This window comes from Rhinolophus ferrumequinum, chromosome 27 (assembly GCF_004115265.2).
Source record: "Rhinolophus ferrumequinum isolate MPI-CBG mRhiFer1 chromosome 27, mRhiFer1_v1.p, whole genome shotgun sequence".
In the NCBI taxonomy this organism is placed as follows: Eukaryota; Metazoa; Chordata; class Mammalia; order Chiroptera; family Rhinolophidae; genus Rhinolophus; species Rhinolophus ferrumequinum.
In genome coordinates, this window is record NC_046310.1 from 1,255,369 (window position 1) to 1,276,303 (window position 20,935).

A 20,935-nucleotide genomic window follows, 5' to 3' on the forward strand; every position below is an offset into this window, starting at 1 on the left:
ACAACGGGCAGGAACACAGGCCCACAGCATCTATGAAAATCACAACGACACATTTCCTCTTTTAAGAGACACCTGGCTGGCAGATGCCCTCACCTCTTTTTCCCCCCTCTGCGTAACCCTCAAAATGTGAATGTCCTTTAAAATCATAAGAATACCCGGTTTGCTGCCGTCCTATGGGATTACCGCGCTCATTGGGGCACAGCTAACTCTCACGGCTTGACCTCACACGGAATCATGACCATCCTGAGGTCAACCTCAGTTACTGCGTTGAGTTCTGTCTGAATCCCATATTCAGCCACCTCCTGACACTCATTTCAGTCCCACTGCTCAAGTAAAGAAAGACGCCTCGTCCAGCTCGGGCAGGCAAGTGTTTATTGCGAAAGGTGAACTCACACAGAAGAGTCTGCTGTCTGGCTGAGTGTTGGAGAAGCTGAACGTCTGCTGAGAGAGTTCAGGACCCTCCATCCAAGGGAAGGGCCAGGACGACTTGCAGGTGAGTCCACGGGAGGGGGGAGAAGACCCCAAATTAGGGCTGCACCTCTGGGAAATTGTGGGGTGAATAAACTGGGCAGTTCGCAGTGGGGCTTCGGTGAAGTTTGCAAATGAAAGTCTGAACTGATGGCGACTGATGACGCAGCAAACACAGCTACAAAGACCACAGTGTGAAAAGGGCTCCCCTTTCCCACAGTCCAGAGAATTTTTTGAAGCATGAAAGGGCCCGAGGGTCTGACTTGGAGAAGTTATTTCTCAGGAGATGATGGTTATTCTAGAGACCAAAGAAACTGCAGCTGGAGACCTGTGGCTTTTGGGGTTTGATATTCTGGCCGGTGCTGCTCCGGATGCGGCCCAGAAGGAACTCACTTCCCTCTCCCGTACCTGGGGAGCCTGTGGCTGTACCAGCTGCTGTCTGCTGGTCTCACAGGACTTTCACTGGATTGGAGCAAGTTAGCCCAGGGGCCCACTGGGCTGAGGGACCGGTGGTCCCAGCAGCCTGGCTGGGGGAGTTCAGGAAGCGCTGGGACAGTCAACCAAGGAGGCTCTGGGTCCGAGGCGGTGCCGGCTGGAGCCGCCTGCCGCCCACAGAGGAGGTGAGAATAAGGACGCAGCAGTTTCCCTGCGCGGCCCGCGAGCTGCAGCCGCTACAGGCCGATCTGGGCCGGGCTCGCCGTGCTCGCTCGGCCCCCGTTTTCGGCCGGGCCCCGGACATCGGCGCTGGGGTCCCCGGAGCGCGAGGACACGGAACTGAGCCCGTGCGCCAGGCGCCAGGCCCGGGCGCGGAACGAGCGGTCCAGCAGCAGGTAGATGAGCGGGTTGGCGCAGCTGTGGCCGAAGGCCAGGCAGGTGGCGATCGTGAGGCCCCAGCGCAGCGCCTGCAGCAGGAGGCAGGGCAGCGGCAGCGCCCCGAGGCGCGCCAGGTGCAGGACGGCGCGCAGGGTGGCGAAGGGCAGCCAGGAGCCCACGAAGGCGCCCTCCACGGCGCAGATGATGCGCAGCGGGGTCCTGGGGACGCGGCCCAGGCGCGGGCGACGCGTCCGGCGCAGGCGACGCGCCAGGCGGCAGTAGCAGAAGAGGGTGGCGCCCAGGGGCAGCGCGCAGGTGAGCACCAACAGCAGCAGTCCGAGGACCTGGAGGGCGTCGGAGGGCCGCTCCCCGCACTGGCTGCCCGGGGCCCCGGGCAGCGGCTGCAAGTCGCGGGAGACCAGGGCGGGCAGGCCGGCCAGCAGCGCCGTGGCCCAGACGCCCCAGCACAGGGCGCGGGCGCACTGCGGGGAGCGCAGCGGCCGCGCGGCCAGCGGCCGGGCCACAGCCAGGTAGCGGTCGGCGGCCAGGCCGGCCAGCAGCAGCGCGCCCGCGCAGCGCGAGGCGGCCAGCGCGAAGCCGCTCAGCTTGCAGAGCTCGGGGCCGAAGGGCCAGTTGCCGTCCAGCGCGGCCGCCGCTGCCCACAGCGGCAGCGTCAGCACCAGGCCCAGGTCGGCGGCCGCCAGGTGCAGCACGAAGGTGTCTGCCAGCCGCCGCGGGCCGCGCCGCCCGGCCAGCAGCCGCACCACCAGGCAGTTGCCCAGCAGGCCCAGGGTGAAGGCCGCCAGGTAGAGCGCGGGGACGAAGGCGTGGGCGTAGGGCAGCTCCCAGGACGCGCACAGCTCCAGTTCCTCCTCCAGGGCGCCCGACCCCGAGTAGTCCCAGAACTCCATCCCTGGGCTGGGGCTCCAGGGCTCCGTGGGGGGCATGTCAGGGCCAGAGGTGTGCGCACAGATGACCTGGCGCTGGGCGCAGGTGGCGGCAGCTCTGAAGGAACGGTGCCCAGCACCTCCCTTCCTGCCACCGGGGCCCAGGCGATGGGTGGGCAGGAAGGTGCTGGAGGAGGGGCCGAGGGTGCGGAGGAGATGGTGGCCTAGGATTCTGGGCTGAACCCAGGGGAAGGGCAGGGACAGGGCAGAGGGGCTGCATAGCTGCGTCGTCGTGGAGGAAAAGTCCTCGGGCCCAGGAGACCCACCCTGCCTCCCCATGGGAGCAGCCTGATGTCAGGGTGCAAAGGGAGCCGGTGGGAGCGGTCCTCGGTTCTCTCCAGCCCTTGGCTGTTCCCATGCTGTCGGCTGCCCTTTTGTCTGGTTTTACGGGTGAGGAGACAGACCCTGCATGAGGGGCTCAAAAGCGGGGTGGGGTGTCAGCCTGCGCCCCTCCACCTGTTTTCCAGGAAGGAGGGGTTCTGCTCTCTGGGTGCAACCCTGGGTCGGGTGGGTGAGGAGCCCGCCCTTGGGTACCTGCCTCCTGATTGGGAGGTGGCCATCAGAGCTCTCAGTGGTTGCTCGTCTCCCGAGATGCTGGCTCAGTGTCTGAACCCAAAGACAGGCTTTTCTGACCCAAGCAGGTCTTCATGGAGCATCGTGGGAGTGTTTGAATCTGGGGAAAGGGTGTGGTGAGATGGTCCAGATGAAAGGAGCAGAGCCAGGGCTTTAAATCCCAGCTCCTCCCCTTCTTCCTCCATCTGGCAACACCCACCAATCCAGCCAAGCACAGCCGAGCCTCAGCACAGATGACAAGATGGAACCCAACTTAGCTCTAGGCTGCTCCTCCTCAGCGAGGAGGTCAGGAGCTTAGAGGAGGGAGGGTCAGGACAGGCTTCATGGGCGGAGTCGGAAGAACATGGGGGGTGAGGGAAGCTCCGCCCTTTTTCCAGAAGGTGGGGTGCAGCAGGGATTCTGGGTGATGCCATAGAGGTCCAACAGCCCCCCACCCCAAATGCTGCCTTGGAGCTCATGTTCCACGGCATGTGCCCGCCAGAGCCCACCCAAGTGTCACCAGGAATGAGTGACTGACCTGCTCGGCAATGTGGTGTTGAATGTCGGAGGTGGATGCACCAACGGTCAGCTCCTGGCACCATCCCCGTTTGGCAGGTCTAGGGGCTCACGGTCCAGGCAGGGGGCACAGATGCATGTGCAGCATGTTCAGTGGCCAACATGCAGTCACACTGGGACATGCTAGGAGCAGAGTCCTCGTGGGCTCAGGAGGGGCAGTTACGTCCCACGGGAGGCGTACAAGGGAGAGGCATTCCAGGGGATGACACTGGCCGATGAGGGTCCCAGGAGAGTGCTGAGGTGAGCTAGAGCAGCACTTCCCGGGCCCAGGGCCACCAGAGCCCAACGGGAGGAGGGTGGCAGGAGGGGAAGCAGATGACAGGGACAGCATTTCCTTCTGTAGGTGCTGAGGCTCCTCTGCCCACTTTTGAGGAGGACGAGACAGCCATCTGTTCTGAACAGGTCGCTGGCAGAACTGTGCACTGGACGGGGACAGACTCAGGCCGGAAGACGCCACCGTGGGCCTTTGGCATCATCTCCGTTGGGGGCAGTGGGGACAGAAGGGAGAGATAAGTGTGACAACGCAGGTCTCAGCAGAAGGGTCAAGGGCGCGCCTGAGATGGCTCTGCCAGGAACGACAGATGCCACCCACCCAGGGGTGGAAATCTGAGGGGCTGCTGGGGACTCAGACGTTTCTCTAACGTCTGATCACACGGGTGCTGCTGAGCGGCACCCAGAAGGGAGCCTGCAGCCTCGTCCCTGGAAGGCTGGCGGGGCAGAGCTCCTGGATGTCACTCCCCCGGGCACACCTCCGTCTGGGACACCGAGAGCACCAGTGATTCTGAAAGCCCGAGATGAATAGCATCAAGGGAACTGCCAGGAGGAGAAGAAAGGGCGGGCAGCCAAGAGGGGGGTATAGGCGGGTGTGGGCGAAAGTGGAAGTAGCTTGTTTATTAAAAGCAGAGACCTGCTTCCTGGGGCTGTGATCTCATGCCCAAGTGAAGTCTGTGGCGCAGAGCACATGGCAGATTCTCGGCCGGGCCTGGGTCCTGCAGTTCCTTCTGCACTTGTGTGGACGTGTGGACGGGAGGGAGCTGGGGCCGCTGCCGGGGCCTGGCCTCCCAGAGGTCCCGCCTGCTTTTAGTGCCTCAGACCCACTCACTCCAGGATTCTGCTCCCTCGTCTCCCCAGGGACAAGAAACAAGCCAACGCTTAGAAACACTCATCCTCATGACCCCAGACACTTGGCCACTTGCTGACAGCTGTCAACACAGCAAAGTGGAAAGGGTCCTCCCTCTTTCTCAGTCTTCTCTCCATCCATCACAGTGATTGGCACAAGCCTGAGACAGAAGAGATGACAAGAAATATCCAACGCCTTGAACAAGCGTGTTTCCCTGAAAGTAAGACCTAGCTGGACCATCAACTCTAATGTGTCTTTTGGAGCAAAAATTAGTATAAGACCCGGTCTTATTTTACTATAAGACCGGGTCATAAATATAATAAATATAATATACCGGGTCTTATATTAATTTTTGCTCCAAAAGACACATTAGAGCTGATGGTCTAGCTAGGTCTTATTTTCGGGGAAACAGGGTAGTAGGTTTATTTCTGCCCATCTGTGGGTTTAAGCTCTTACAACTCCCCCACCCCCTCGCCATTTCAGTTTTCCTGTACAAATCATCTTAACCCTTTAGGAAAAGTGTTGAAAATTGCATTTACCTTTTTCATCATAAAAGCCATCTAACCACATTATAGAACTGGAAACAATAAAATCGTCCCAGGCCTGGGGAATTTACTTCCAACCAGCGAAGGACATTTTCAAAAGAGAATTTGTTGATAACCACACTATTCTGGGGTTTCCCACTCTTTCCACGTTCCAGTTCAGATATTCTCCACATATGCATTTTTTTACACCACTGTGTCAGTCCCATTTGGAAGCAGAAGGGACACAGTTTTCTAGTGGCTTCTCGGCGATTTCGCCAGCCCTGCCTTCTGCAACTCACAATAAAACTATGAACTGTGAAATCTAAGAACGGCCACCGGCTCCTTTTTTTCACAGCTACTTTGAGACTGACCTGGAAATGTCAGCTTCTCTGAGTCCTGGCCTGCTCATGGATGGTTATTTCCGTAAGATGACCTGAGGTTGCTGAAAAGCCAAGTAGGGGTGAGCCCTGAGGCTTCGATGTCAGGAGTTAGTTTTGTGCTGTGATCAAAAGGTGCCCAGAGTTCACAATGAAATCCAGACTTTAGGAAAAGTGGGTAACGGTTGGCAGGACGGTTTGGGGGGGGCATGGGATTCGGGAAGACCAGGTGGTGGTCTTAGGTGTGACATGGAGCCGGGGACAGCGAAGAGGAGGATCTGACTGAAAGCACTTCATGGGACCTGCTGGCTCTCTGGGCCGGAGGTGGATGGAGCCGGGCAGCCGGAGGCTCCTGCCTTGGTGGCCGGATGCGCTCCAGGAAGGAGTCGGTTCTGCAGGGCATTTGCAGACTGAGGGTGACCGGGGAACTGTCAGGTGAAGATGCTGAGATGACAGACACACAGAAGGCCCTCGGTACCCGCTCAGGTGGGGCTGGAGCGTCAGTCAGAGCAGGTACCGAGGGCCTTCTGTGAGGGCAGGAAGGACTGAGCCCTGAGACTGATCCCCCCTTCCCTTCCCTCCCCCCCCCCCCCCCCCCCCCCCCCCCCCCCGCGGGGAAGTGTGAGCAGAAGGGAGAAGGTAACAGGCGATCGGAGATCACCGCCAAAGGTTTGGAATTTCATGCTGCGCCCGGGTCCCCTGGAGTGCAAGTGGGAACCAGAGGGAGTCAGACCAGGAAGGCCAGCCTGGGGTTTCTATTTTGAGGGCAAACACATCCATGATAGGAAATCAGGGGTGGCCTAGCACACATCAGCCTCAGTTTGGGGCCTTTGGATTCCGGCCAGGGACTGGGCATCTGACAGGCATTCACCGGCCACTCCCGTGACGACACGCGGACCTGTGATGCTCCACGGGTTCCGTCAGCCGAGGACACGGCTTGGATAACACACACGCGCACACACACGACAACACAGCTGCCTCTGGCAGAGAGAGTGAAGAGGGTACCGTGGTCCAAGGGTGAAGGTCATCGGGCGGCCTCAGGGCCCTGTCACCAGAGCGGATGGCGCTGCGACCTTGTATTCTTCATAAAGTGCCCTTTAACAGGCGGACTTTGCCTGAGGAACCAGCCCCTCACCGTCACCCAGGAGAGCCGGTTGGCCTTGGCCGTGGGCCCGCACCCCTGTGGGAGCGTGTTATCAGTTGTTGGGGACGCCCCGCCATGCCGTTCCTGGCTGGAGGCGCCCCTGAGCCCTGGTCCCCTGCACCTAATAACGGTTCCTGCAATGAACTGGACTAACTTGGCAGCAGAGTCGGCCGGGTCTCTCCATTCTTGTTCTGTGAACCTAGATGTCCGGGCACAGCGGTGTGATTTTAGCTGCCGTCGTGCTGACGCCAGTGAGGGCGTTCGGCCAGGGGACGAAACCCACTTTCAGTGCAGTTGTGTTCTCCATCCGTGGTGGGTCTGTTCCCACCTAGTGCAGCTGTCAGACTGGCAGTGTTTTGACCCCACACCATCTGCACCGTGGGGCCCACAAGCGGGCTCAAAACCACAGGGCGGGGCCTCCGGCTCGGATGCTGTCACCCACCATCCTTGTGTCCCTGGCACAGTTACTAGTCTTTTAAAGACTCACCATCCTCATCTGTAAAGTACACACATGACAGCTAATCGAAGAAGCTTTTCAATCATAAAGCAATATTCAAGTGGGGGTTTCCATAGGTTCGAGGGTTGGGAGTGTGTTTCTCACACACACACACACACACACACACACACCCTGAGGTCTGACTAGCCAGTAGGTCAGGGGTCAGTGCAGCTGGTGTGAGTGAGGATGGGAGGTGCCGGACATGAGCCGCGCCACCCTGGGTGCCCTACAGCCATGTTCTAGCACCAACAGGCCCCCGCCCCCCCCCCCCGGAAATAACCCCTTGGGCTCAAGTGGAAGGTACCAGCAGCCAAGTGGCTTTGCTTTGCACGTTAGAAAAAAAAGAAAAGAAAATCCTTAGTGGGTCTTAAAACACTTTTTTGTAACTCATTTACTTTTATCTTCCTCAATGAAAAACGAATCATTTTTTTCTCTATTTTTCTGACCTAAACATAAGCCACGGTGGACGGAGGTAGCTTTAGTCACAAATACCAGTGATGTTAAACACGTGCACACAACGGACTTGCCGAGGCCTCTGGAATACCGAGGAGCCAGGAGGCCTGTTCACCCCCCAGAAGCAAAAGCAGGTGAAATGGGGTCCAGGCCTCCTTCTGTGGGAGCGGCCCCGACAAGTCCCTTCCCCACCAAATGCGAGGAAGCAATGGGTTTCTTCTAAAAGCACAACTGCCATTGCCGGAGATCCAGGCCAATGTTTCAGGCGCGGATCCACTTCCGAGGCCTGGCAGAGTGCTTTTCCGATGCTGGGTCACAGCGTCACAGCCACACTCCCTTCCCGGGACGTGGTTCTTCACTGTCTCTGTGCCGACAGGTCCCAAATGCCCTCGTCAGCTCCTAATGAGAACAGTCTCCCTCTGCCTCAGTTGGGACCTGTCATTAGCCAGGCCAGGGACACACCCGCGTTGTGTGTGGGCTCCAGGGAACCACCGCTGTGTACACGCCTCTAATACTGCCACATCTTAGGGGAAAATACTTTTATTCTGAACATGACAGTATTAGAAAACGTCGTGCTCTGGGTCTGAAGGCAGACACTGCCCTGCTCAGGAACGGCATGTTTCTTCAGGGATGCAATGTTGTCTGAGGATTCTGTTGTTGCTGTGTCATTAGATCTTTTTTTTTTTTTTTAAATTGCTCTGGTCTCAATAAGTAGAATCGGCCAAATCAAAGTGAAACTTAAAGAATAACAGTCAAGAACAGACTTCCCATGGCTGGTACGGAGATCAGTGCACTCGTGAGCCACTCAATTTCAAGGGTACACAGTGTTAATTCTGGCACAATTTAAGTACTAATTCACCGAAAGAGAGAGAGTTAACATGGACAAAATCGCTGTAAGAGGGCCACAAACACTGATACACGGTGTGGAGACTGAGCTAAGCACAGAAAGTTACAGACGTCTCAATATCGTCTTGAGTCGGTATTCAAACGACGTCTAGTATTATTAAAAGTTGCCTCTTATGAATATTCAAATTGTTAAATTTAAACACAGGTTAAAAGAAAGGAAAACTGTATGAGTTCACCTAAGTTCAAAGATTTCTTTGTAAGAAAACCACATTTTATTCACGAAACAGGAATCATTTGGTGCCATGCTTTTATTCAAATGAGAGGGGAAACTGCACTCCACCAGGAAATAGCAAAGCTGACAGTATTTTACAGCATCTTAGAAAACCTGTAGGTGGCGCCACAACGTGGGCAGGTGAGCACACCGTACGCGGTGCATCACCCAGCAGTGTCCACGAAACCATCATTAAAAAGCTGAATTTGGCTTTAAACAGCCAAATAAAAACTGTAACAGTCATTCAAAAACAAAATCGAAAAGCTGAGAGGAACTGAGAGCTTTCCGAAGCTGTGCCAAACAGCAGACTTTGATGCTGCAGTGCAACCGTGACAAGGGTTTGGCAAACTTAACTGAATAATTATCATAACAATTTGACCTCTGATGATGAAAGCACCAGTGTTTCAATAAGGGTGATGAAAATATCCAGCCTGGATAAAACGGCATCATTTTCATTTGTACATTGTTAAAACATAATTTTTAAAAAAGCTGCACCATAATAAAAAAGTCTGCAGATAAAGAAACATATCCATATTCCTTCTGCATTAATAAAGTAAACGGTCTACTGAGAGCAATGGACTTTGTGGCAATATCCACATTTACCTATAGACGCTACGGACACTCACTGTTGGACACACGTAAATTTAAGAACAAAGGGTGGTCCTGTTTAGTGTCAATCCTTCCTCCATTGTCTTGCGTCCAATTTTTCAAAAGTAATGGCCCAGTGACATTATGAAGAAGATTGCTTGGATGAAGGAAATTTGATGGAAAAGAACACATTTAGTAATGTAAAATGCTTACTAATTCTCCTTTTGAGGATAATTTATCACATTTTGATTAGATTCATTTACTATTTTTGTAAACCAGTCTTAATCTAAACATTATCTGACAATTATTTCCTTCTACTGGTGATAGAAACTGTGGTCTGAAAGGTAAGATGTGCAATCCCCCATTTTTAATATTCATATATTATATACACAATATGTATACACTTAAAATATAAGAGTTACATATCCTGGTCTCTTACATGCAAACAGTAGGTCACAAATAGTTTTGAGCCACACGTGTATCTTGCACAGGTATTGGAAAAAAATCTGTGAAATTTTTTACAGTTTTAACAAATATACATAAATATAAGAACATAAATTACAGTAAAATATTGACAGCATTTGAGAAAATGTTGATAATTCAGATGCACTGATGCCTAAAGGCCGTGTAATAATAGAAAAGTACAGTTCAGGGACATCTCATTCCTATTCTGTTTTTAAAGTAAGTAAATACATCATATAAGATATTAGTTATTTCTCTAAGCAACTCAATTAGAGAAATGTATATATTTTAGTCTCTACTTCCCACGAAAGAAAACAAACCACGCATCTCATTTATGACACAATACTGTCGTTCCCCTAAGTTACACAGTTGTCACAACACTGAAACATGACAGGGTCACATAATCATTCAAGTCTTTTCCTGAGAATGAAGTTTTCCCCCAACTAACCCTCTGGAATACACTGTTAAAGGAACAAAAGTCACGTAGAGAAGATTTCAAGTGTGGACTTAATCTAAGCTGTTCCACTTGAAAAGGATAAAAAAGAAGAAAAACTCAATATAAGTAAAATAACGTGAAGCTGTTTTAAAATTAAAATGTAGCCCTTTGTACAGTTTAAAAATTCTAAATATAATTTTTATCAGTTATAAATATGATGTAAAGACCCTTGAGAATTTGCGGCAGGGAGTCTTACATCTTCAGGTTGAAATACTACTCTCAAAGTGTCATTGACTTCTGCCAACTTATAAAGTGACATACTGAAAAGCGATAGAAAGCCTTTTTGTTAAAAGAACAATCTAAGTTATGCTGAGTTGGCTAGAAGTGGGGTAAAAACAACACTGATTCAATCAGCAACTTCTCGTAACACATTGTGGGTTAAGCTCATATGGTTGGAATCGAACCTACCAGCAGCTCTTTACGTCTCCTCTTATTTAATAGAGAAATGTTAATACTTGAGTGAATAATAAATACAATTGTAAATACTTAGCGGGATAATTCTTGCCGACAACTAACACCATTAAAACAGGAGGGTTACTGTGAAACTAAACACTAGTGTTTCTCTTAGCATCCTCAGAAAGGTGCGAGTTCCCTGGGAAGGCCTATTTCCTACTCTCATGATTTCCACGTGAAATAAAATATAAAGTTATCTTAAAATAAACCCCCAAGGAGAGAAAAATGTCAAAATAAACCATCTGAAGACAAGCACATACATTAAAAGTTTTTAGAAAAGCAACAAATAAAACACAGAATTTGTCATCTTAGCCACGTTCCTACCACCTAGTGTCTGAGAACTCAGTGTTTCAGTGTCGGGCACCGAGCAGGAGAGCCCGATGACGCCATGTCCACCTGGGAGAGAAAGCACTTTCCTCATCACTTGGACTCCCCACCTCAGCGAGAACCTTCTGCGCTCCCAAACTCTGTGGTTTACATGCCAGCTGTTCACAACAGAGCTCAGTGTCCCGCTTCAGTGCACAGAAGTCTGTTGGCAATTAGAAAGGTTTTCTACTGGCAGGAAGGATGAAGTGCAATTCACCACGAATGTCCTGAAGCAAACACTTCCTGGCCCCTATGCTTTAGTGGGCAGGAGTTTTTTGGGTGTCGCTGGTCTCTTGGTCTGCCACAGGTGGCTGTGGATGGTAACTGCGTCCACGCTGGCAGATAATGTCTTAGCGGGGATATGGCTAAACTGCTTCCTGTCAGAATTGTACTTGTAAAGTCCTTCGATCATTTTTTTCGTGATAGATTTAGGGCCTATCCCAGTCAGTTTATTAATTTCCTCCGTTTCCGGACAGTAAGTATACAACGACCTGAACTGACAGCCTGAATCCCGGAACAAAATTAAGAAGTTGTTGGCATCTGACTTCTCCATTTCCTTTGGGATAAAACAAAAACAAAACAAAACACCAATAAAAACCCTTAAACATTTCACAGAATTAATTGTGCACATTTCTTGGTCACATTTGATGACATTTAATTAAAAAAAAGTTCTTAATAGCCTAAATCAGGTGCGCATTATGGAAGCAAAGACACCTGAATTGAAAAGCACGCAGACAGCGTGTACGGAAGGCACGCTGTGCTTACGTCAGGTACTCGCCAACCCCGCGCTTAGTCACACCGTCGCTTCCTTACCAACCAGGCCCTGATTCATCTTCTCTGCAATATAGCTTCCTTTTCAAAAAGGAAGACTGTGTTACGTGCATTCATGAAACATGAGTGAGTGATTCTGGGCGAGAACATAATTTATAATTTGATACCGTCACAGAAGCCCAGGACCCCATTTGGAAGTGGATGGAGTAAACCTATAAACCTAAACACTGTTACAGACGGTCGTGTGCTGTTGAAATGCTCAGAGCTGACGAGGAGTCTCGTCTCCTGAGCTGAGCGAGGGAAGACCCCTATCATTTGAGAACACTGTAAGTTTTAATTCCCATGCAAACACACTTACCTCCAGTATTTTTTTCTTCTGACCTTCATTTACTTTTCCAGCCAAACAGCAGTGAGCTAAAGCGTTTTGTATTATGTGCTTATTGGATTTTGCACTGGGTTCCTTGTAGAGCTTTGGTCCTGTGGTAAGAATTTGATGATAATAAAAAAAGCATTCCTAAGTCAGAAGTACCACTACGTTCAAATGACTCCCCTGTTCTTACACCGATGAAACACCGTGACAGAAAAGCAGTCCTGTACTGGAGGCCCTGCTGGCTAGAGCGCAGTCGCACACTCTTAGCACTCAGGGACACTAGGGTCCCCTGCAGGCTGCTCCTGGCCTGCACCGGAGCAGTGTTGCCCTGGGAGCAGTGCTGGACTCAGACGCTGCTGTAACTGTCACACCGCCTGTGTCACCTTCTTTCTCAACTCTGCGAAGGCTATCGGGGAGCTTAAAGCAGAATGGGTCCGTGAGCAACTTAAGCTTTTAAAAAGTCACGGAAGCTTCATCTTTTTCTTCCCCACCTCCGATTTTGTAGCATTTTTTTCCTGGGTGGTGCTCTGTGGTCTGCAAAGCACAGAAGCACTTCTGCCGCTGACCTAGAACATTTCTGTGAGGACGGCTCCCTCCTATTCAGTCCCACTAAGCTCTGTCCGGGGAGGGTAGGCCTGAGCCTGCCCCACACTGGTGGGCTCAGAAGCCAGGTCTCGGGGAAAGAAAGCAATCAGCCCTGATTTGTGGTTTACCTATTTCTGTGGTGTCAGTGACTCCTCCCATGGCCGCTTTCAAGCTACCAGTGGTTCTGCAGCTGGTGTGATTCCCACCAACCGTGCGAGCGGGTCCAGTGCACGCCCGGAACTCTCACTCTAGGCTTAGAACAGAGTCCGGCCACTATGGTCTGAACAGGCACACGGAAGTACATACCAGATAACAGAGATACCATCTGGGCCCAGCCTTAAAGGCTGGCAGCCTGGCCCAAAAGCCACAGCGGAAGCACACGCGGACAGTGAGCGTGGGCCTCCCAGGCTCCCAGCTCCAGGCCAGCGCGTGGGGGCCCACACAGGCTCCCCTGTGCCTTTCCATCGACCTCTGGACAGCGCGCACCTTTCCTCTCATTTCCTCTCCTGCTTCATTTCCTTAGCAGTCCTCTCCTTACATTCTATTCCTTAGTTTGCGCTGATTTCAGTATTGCCTAGCCAGCCAGGGGTTGGGGGAGGCCCTGATGGGGACACGTGCGGCTGGCCGCCCTCCTAGGTCCAGTGCAGCTCCTCGGTGCTTTAAAAGATGCACACTTCTAGACAGCTGGCGCCCCAGTGTTACAGCGGGCACTTCGAGCATTCCAGCCTTTGCTCAGTGCTCAGCACCTGTGACTGCGGACACACTCTCTACACCCTCTTCAGACCCAAACCACAACACAGCAGCTCTACGAGAGGAGAGGGAAGAGGTGTCCTTCTGTTTAGAAACTTATCTCATCATCTGGGACAAGTGACTGCCTCCCTAGGCGGACCTGTGTGTGTCACTGCTTTTGACCAGTCTCCCGTGCTGAGAGCAGAGGCGACCAGTGAAGCCTTCTTCAGCAGACCCCACATCTATTCTCATTCCTGTGTTTAAGGAAAATGTTGCTCTAAAAATGCACAGACACGAACCTGTGTACTCTGTCCCAGACGCCACTGAAGAAGTGGTCGACGCGTTTTCCCAGTCTTTCTCTCCATTCCGACTGCCGCAGCGACTTGGAGACAAGAAGCCTTCCACAGACTCTGACCTGCATAGTAAAGAAAATCGTTTTTATGTCTCAAGCAAGGAAAGGACACTGGGAGGGTCAGAAGGGTATGTGTGAGAGAACCAACCCAAATCAAGCTAGAGGCTTAAAAATACAAAGATGGTGGTAACTGTCTTGTTCACAGCTATCCACCCAAGTGCCTAGAGGGCCGCAGGCGCTCCACAGTATCTGCTGACTGAAGAAATGAATGCTTTGCATATGAAAACTGGCACTTCACGCAACAGGATGGTGCAGTTCTACCAAGGTAAGAACTCAAAGTTGATGACTTCACTAGAAACGTCCTTTCTTTCAAGTCAGTATTACAATATCAGGTAACGAAATGCTAACTTTAGCTCCTAATCTATATCCTAGGAGACAATACAACACAGATCTTGCCTACGTCAGAGGCAACCGACTTGGGAATTATTCTAATGAGGAAAAACCTCTTTCTATTTGGTGGAAAACAAACTAGAGGCTGTCGCTACATAGTTGACGGACTTTCTACTTCTACAGACTGATTTTTATCACAGCCATTCAGCAATTAGTATAAATGATTTATATAGTTAATAAGAAGTGTCGGTGATTCTAAGCTTTTAAAAGACAAAACAGTGAAAGGTGAATAGACCTTTTATATACTAATCTCTTTTAAGAGAACCCAAACCATTTTAACCAGCAAAGCTTACAAAAATTTTGATTACGATTATTACAAAATATAGAATAATTGCAGGGAACACACGCTTTCCTGTGAAAAGGGTTGACCTGAAGGATTTACCTGGGTGTCCTCTTGCCTGAAAGCACACTCTCGTTATCGCCCGTGTTCAGTGATGCCAAAGAAAGGCTGGAGACTGAAAAAACACGATAAATTCGTGATCCTGAACAAAAACAAAACCAGAAACTTAACAGGAGCAACTAGAAACGAGTCTGTTCATTAGATGACACCAGCTTATGAAAATTGAGCTTCTGTAGTTCTGCAGTTTCCTTCTTTTTTACTCTTAAATACATAATATGCTTGCATGCATATATGCACAATTCATTTAAAATTAGCAATGAACCTACTTTTAAGAAATAATGAAAAAACTGCTGTTAGGATTTATTCGAAAAGGAAAGTGGTAATATGAGACATGATACGGTGATTATAAGAAAAAAAGTCAACAGAAAGAAAATTAACAAAAGAAATAAGCACAAAGAATAAAATATATTTAGGAATATCTAATTCCTAGGTGAAAAATTAATTTGTTAACTTCAGTCAATACAATTTCATTGTTAGAAAAGTCAGAGTTATACTATTTTTCCTGTTTTAGAATAATTATGGGAATTTTCTAAAATTTTCCTCAATGTTTAGTTTTAATATTTTTTTAAACAATGAGTATGCATGTTAAGTTAAAAAAATATATATCCTCTCAACTCCAAAAATGAAAAATTTAGGTTTTTGATCATTTCTATCTTAAAGGAGGAACTCGTGAACTCTTGATCTCATATTTCTTACGACACCGATGGGTTTCTTATACATTTCATGCACACAACGTCTGTCCTCACATTTATAAGAATGGGAAGGAAGGGAGGTTAATAATTCAGGGAGATTGTATCAGAGGGCAGAGTTCCCTAAGAGGTTAGTATTCAAATTGGATCTTTAGCACTCGTATCTGTCCTATTGAATATATGCATGCACACATAATACTAGTAAATCATAAACACAACATCTGCTCATTCTGGTTTTCCAGACAAGGAGCATGCAGTCTCAGAGTGGATCTAATTTAGCACAATCACAATCGTTAGTATGACGAGCCAGGCTGGTGTTGTTTATGAACAGACTCTGCAAAATAAGCTGTGTTACCTGGAGGACCTTTGATTGGTGTTTTGGGGGATTCAATATGATCTCTGTGAATAGATTTTGGGCGCTGTTTTTTTTTTGCTATTTGAGAACGGGGTTTAATTACTATATCCATGTCTTCCATTAGTTTCAGCTGTTTGCGCCTCATATATTCTTGCCTAATAAACTCTCTGCGTGCCTTCTCATCTTCTTTCTTCTGACGTTCTTCCTCAGTTTTACGCCTACGAAACCAAATGGTTAAATTTCTTATTCTACATATCACAGAAAACAGACACTGGAGAGTACGTATTTATATGAGTAGGTAAAACTATTACTTTTCAGCACCTTGGAAAAATGGTTCACTTAAAATATACTTGAGATAATTTAGGTCATTTAAATATATATAAATATACCATTAATAAAAAAATAACTACTTTAAAAAATAATGCGTGTGAGTGTGGGTGTGTATGTGTAAAACCCAGTGAAATTACCTTAATGTTTCTGGAGAAATTGCCTCGACATGCTTCAAACTTAGGATGAAAACATACAGGTAAGTAATACTTTGGGGAAATAAATGAACATACGAAAAGCAGCAGAAATCAGCATTAACTAACTCAGCTGCCTTTCCATGGCGCAAAGCTCTGAAAAGCGTGTCAGCAAAACGCAGAAGAGACGCTGCCTCCTGCACACATTGCCCCACCGCCCCGACACCCAGCGCCGTAAGCACTTAGGCCAGACCGCTTACCTGGTCTCCTCCTTCTTATGCTCCATTTCTGCTTCCAGCTGCTGTTTGCGAAGCTGGGTCTCTTTTTCCCTTCTTAGCCGTTTCTCCAACAAAGCTGCCCGTTTCATTGCCATATCATTTTCTGCTTTTTGATCATCCTAAGAACCGATTTCATTGAGAAAGATGAGATGTTTTAGGTGCTAATATTCTCGTTTCAGTTGTAGTCACGCTTATAACTGAAAATGTGATCTATTCAACCTTATTCTCACCCCACACCATATATAAACATGTTCCACAAATTATGAAGGAAGAAATGAATTAAAGTGCTATCAGTTCAATCAAGTAACAAAGAACACAAACTTAATTACATGTTTTACAACATAAGAAGTTAGCAAAGAAGAACCATAGGAAAGAAAGAAAGGACAGTTTTTGCTGGGCCCTAATAACTTAAGTGGGGAGTTTGCCCCAACTTTTAAAAAAACATTGCATTTAAATGGTATTTAAAATACATGCTCAATAAAGAAAACGCAAGTAAAAGCATCAAAAATTAGCTCCTGGAGTTACATGGCACAAGTGAAACCCTGCCGCGTTCTGTAAGTCGAGGTGCTGACAGGTGCTCGCTGGGCCTGAACTACAGGGAGGGCTTGGCCTCTGGAGACAGCACGGCCGTCCTGCTGTGTCACGACCCGTCAGCCTCCTGGGCCTGCCTCAGCTTCCACCTGAGGCATCTGGGACAGCCGCGTTCTGACAGCTTCCAGAACACTTCTGAGTTCAGGAAAGCAGGTGATTGTCTTAAGGACTCGGCGTGACACGCATTTCCTGGTGTCTGGCACAGTCACGACACAATGCCAGGCACACAGGGTTCAAACGTGAAGAGAAATGCGCCTTAGCTCAAGGAGCTGAGACATCACACGGGGAAGGTGCTTGGCCTAGGGACCCAGAGTGATGAACTGGGTGAAGTCAGGAGGAACACGACCGTCGGGACATTCACGCGTCTGCACCTAACACACTACGTACACTGGGCCGGGTGTACACAAGCGCTCTGGGGACAAAGTGATGCAGTGCCTGCAGGAGCTCTTGGTCTGAGAGCGCGTGGCACGAGCAAATCACAACAAAAGAGCTGAAACTCGGGGTGGCAGTTACCATGATGAGCATGTTTAGGACACAACAGAGCAAACAGTGATTCGTGTGAAACTGAAGGAATCACAGAGGCTCCGAGCGGCAGACAGATGACGTGTGAAGTGAGTGGGAGAGAAGAGAACAAGAGAGGTTACGGGGAGGAGGAGGACCAACGGGCTGACGTGACGCCAAGGCGCTGCATGCTGCTCGACGGCAGCTCGGGTTCTCTGACCACAAAGAGGCCCAACTGCAGTTGTGCTCTCAGGAGGAGGCTCTCGAATAGCACCTGAGGAGATCTGAACAGTTTAATTGTTAAAGGCTTCTGTGAAAGGGAGAGAGGCAGAGGGACAAACACAGCGCAGGCAAACGTGGTTGGTGGCTGTGATGGGAGAAGACTGTTCTAGAAATCGCAGGGAGCTGGCATCACCGTGGTGCCCGAGGGGAGGGCCAATGTAGCTGAGGGCTGACGGCAGACTGGTAACAACGGGCCGCTGCTGAGAGAAGGAAGCGCATCAGCTGAAAAGACAACCCCACCCACGAGGATGCCTGAAACGCGCCCAGCGCCGTTACCTTGAAAAAGAATCCACAGCACACCTTCTGGTCGTCATCGAGCTGTTCTTTGTCACTTTCCCCGTCGTCTTTCTCCACGGACCCCTGGGCCTTTACGGGGGCTTTCAAGTCTGAGAGGGAAACTTCAATCAGATTGATGCTTTTAGGGGCCGCCGCTGGGAAAGCCGGCCGAGCAGGAGGCTCTGTGGGGCCCAGGGGGCCCTCGTTGGGTGTCAGACACACAGTCTCCGTGACCGGCTGGGACAGGACTTCCGCAACGCTCGCCTCCGGCGGCCTCAGCTCCTTGGCGTCTGGGTTCTGCACCTGCTGCTCCCACGTCTCTCCAGCGTCCTCGTCCTCCTTTCTAACGTCCGCCTGGGCTCTGGACTCCTTCACCTGAGCTTCTCCATCATCCCCAAAACACACAAACGACCGCGTCTGAATGGGAACCTGACTCGGGGAAAACCTCCGCAACCGAGGGAGACTGTCCACAGACCGAGGCGCCGTCAACGTGCGATTCAGGGGCGTTAGTTTTAACTCATTTGGCCGAGGAGTCCTTTGATTTTTGACGGAGAAAGAGGTGCTTTTCCTGGCAGCAGACTGCGGGGACGGGTGCGTGGGACGCGGGGAGTCTGAGGACAGCGGGGCACTGGCGGGTGACGGGCCGGCCTGCCGGGAGGGTTTCAGGTCCCGGACGTGTCTCTGTGGGGACGGCTGGGGAGGGGAGATCACCCAGGCCTGCCGCTCCCTCATCTGCATGAGCATCTCCTGCTGCAGAGACAAGCGCTGCATCTCTTGCTGCAGAAAGTGCAGGGACGAGTTGAGCTTTTCGATGGACTTGGTGTACTCCAAAATCTCCCCTTCGTTGACCGTTTCTTCTGAGGGGCTGGCCAGGTTCCACTGCTTGTCGGCGTCCACAGGGGTGGTGGGCGACTTGTGCCACTTGGCTGGCGCGCTGTCCGCGCTTTCCTTGATGTCCGCCAGGGACCGGCTCCTCTGGCCGCCCGCTCTGTCCGGCTCCTTGTCCTTGCCTCGCTCGCTGTACACCTTCTCGTCCTCCGCCCCCGCGGCTTCCTCCCGGAGCGGGGAGATGCCATCCCCTTTCTTCTTCACGACCGTGAGGAAGGCTGTGCGCCCCATCTTCTGCCTCTGTTTGGTGAAGGCAGCCTCCACCTTCTTCTTCTGGGCCTCTATGGCTCGCCTCTTCTCCTCCAGCTTCATCCGCAGCTGCACCATCTCGGAGGCCAGCAGCTGGGTCGTGTCCCGTCCCTGAGGAAGGCCGGCCTCGTCCGGGATGTGCGCCCACGTGACCACGTGCGGGATGTTCAGCTCGGAGCCCTCGGGGGTCGTTTTCTGAGAACTGCTTCCACTGCTCTTGCCATCGGTATGGTTCAGTTTCCGGAACTTCTGTTCGGCAAAGCTGGTCATTTTCACCCCGGAGCTGGAAGACGCGCTGCTGCCAGGTTGAGACTTGGTGCTCACGGTACTCGGGCAAGGACTGAGCGCTTCCCGGGCGCTGCTGCCCCGCAGCTCCTGCTCCTGAAGGAACCGGGATGCGTCGTCCATGGCCGAGTCGAGGCTTACTGTGTAATCTCTCAGGGAAGAATCTTCATCCAGAGTCTCAGGAATGTCTTCTGAAGGAACATGAATCCCAGTGTCCACCTCGGTGTTGTCGGTGACGGGACTCAAGGCGCCTCTCGTGCCGGCCATGTCCTCAGGACTGGCCTGATGCCGCGTGACGCTGGTGTTCAGGATACTCACGTCCTGGCTGTGAAGAAAGAAGCCGTTGGCAACTTGGTCTGGCCGAGGCGTGTGGGGAGACTTGTCCGTGTCGTGAATTATTTGCAATGCTTCTTCAATGCTCGGTGTCTCGATCTGATTGCCAAACTCATCCAGAAGGACTCTGTTTTGTAAAGGCCCATTTGGAAGCTCGTAAAGAATGTTCTCATTAGAATTTAGCTTATCTGCGCGAAGGGGCGCGTAAGATTGGAGGTCACTGGCAGAGCCGATGTTAAGTTCTTCTTCAATACTTTCTGCTTCCTCTTCTCCGTTTACAGGCTTGAAGGACAGATTTTTCCGAATGTTTTTAGATACACGATTATTGTTCAGAGAAAGTCCTTCGTTACTAATAGAACGAGTGATTCCTCGGTTTGGGGTGGCTCTCTGTACAGTATTTTCTTTATCAAAAGAAATATCAAATGAAACTCCATGCACTGATGATCTGAAACAAATTTAAAGAGATAATCCTTAGATAATCCCAGAAAAGAAATGGGTTTATATCACTGAACAATTATTTAAAATTCCAGTCGTTCCTTGGCATCTGTGAGGGCTGGGTTTCAGGACCCCAGCAGACACCGGAATCTGTGGGTGCTCACGTTCCTTGTAAAACATGGCGCAGTATTTGCTCGTAACCTACGGGCATCCTCCCGTCTACCTAAAGTCATCTCTCGATACTTATAATACCTGATACAATGTAAGTGCTGTGTAAACAGCTACACTGTATCGTTTAGGGAATAATGACATGACAAAAGTCTCTAGATACCCAGTACGGACACAGTTACCTAGGCCTTACCATACAGTACAAGTCAGCACGTCAGCAACAACGTGACTTTTTTTCCTGAATGTTTTCAATCCATGGTTGGTTGAATCCACAGACGTGGAACCCGCAGATACCGAGGGCTGACTGTACACTACCTCGTTTCTTTCCCAACTTCTCAATCATACTGTCCAAGGTAAGGTTAGGGCTACGGGCTACCTTTGACATTTAGCCCTCTGATCTATCACCTATGTTGCCCTTTTCAAATTTAGGTGCTAATTAAAGTCCATTCCAATGTGGTCAACAACGAAAAAGAGACACGCACACAGAGAATTAGCGTTTCTTGACAAGGTAAGGATACTAAAAATAATTCTGTTT

General features: G+C 50.4%; 2 protein-coding genes across 5 annotated transcripts in view; both read right to left on the reverse strand.

The window, feature by feature from the left end:
- Positions 1-362: 362 nt before the first annotated feature.
- GPR25 (G protein-coupled receptor 25) lies at positions 363-2,918 on the reverse strand. The gene has a single exon (XM_033099692.1). The coding sequence runs from the start codon at positions 2,505-2,507 to the stop codon at positions 1,140-1,142; it is 1,368 nt and encodes a 455-aa protein (XP_032955583.1). The 5' UTR covers positions 2,508-2,918; the 3' UTR covers positions 363-1,139.
- Positions 2,919-8,606: 5,688 nt separating this feature from the next.
- Positions 8,607-20,935, reverse strand: part of CAMSAP2 (calmodulin regulated spectrin associated protein family member 2) — a 64,915-nt gene continuing 52,586 nt past the window's right edge. For 2 of the 4 annotated variants that reach the window (XM_033099466.1, XM_033099463.1), the window contains 7 exons: positions 18,043-20,242; positions 16,375-16,511; positions 15,654-15,871; positions 14,592-14,664; positions 13,707-13,822; positions 12,082-12,200; positions 8,607-11,508 (listed from right to left, as the gene is read on the reverse strand). In XM_033099466.1, coding sequence (XP_032955357.1) covers positions 11,203-11,508; positions 12,082-12,200; positions 13,707-13,822; positions 14,592-14,664; positions 15,654-15,871; positions 16,375-16,511; positions 18,043-20,242 — 3,169 coding nt within the window. In that variant the 3' untranslated portion in view covers positions 8,607-11,202. Of the gene's footprint in view, positions 11,509-12,081; positions 12,201-13,706; positions 13,823-14,591; positions 14,692-15,653; positions 15,872-16,374; positions 16,512-18,042; positions 20,243-20,935 lie in introns of all 4 variants that reach the window. The other 2 variants (XM_033099465.1, XM_033099462.1) reach the window with 1 other exon arrangement.

What these genes read in the sequence shown, in the direction of transcription:
- GPR25 (XM_033099692.1), bottom strand. Translation starts at nt 2,507, where the DNA reads ATGGGGAGGCAGGGTGGGTCTCCTGGGCCCGAGGACTTTTCCTCCACG.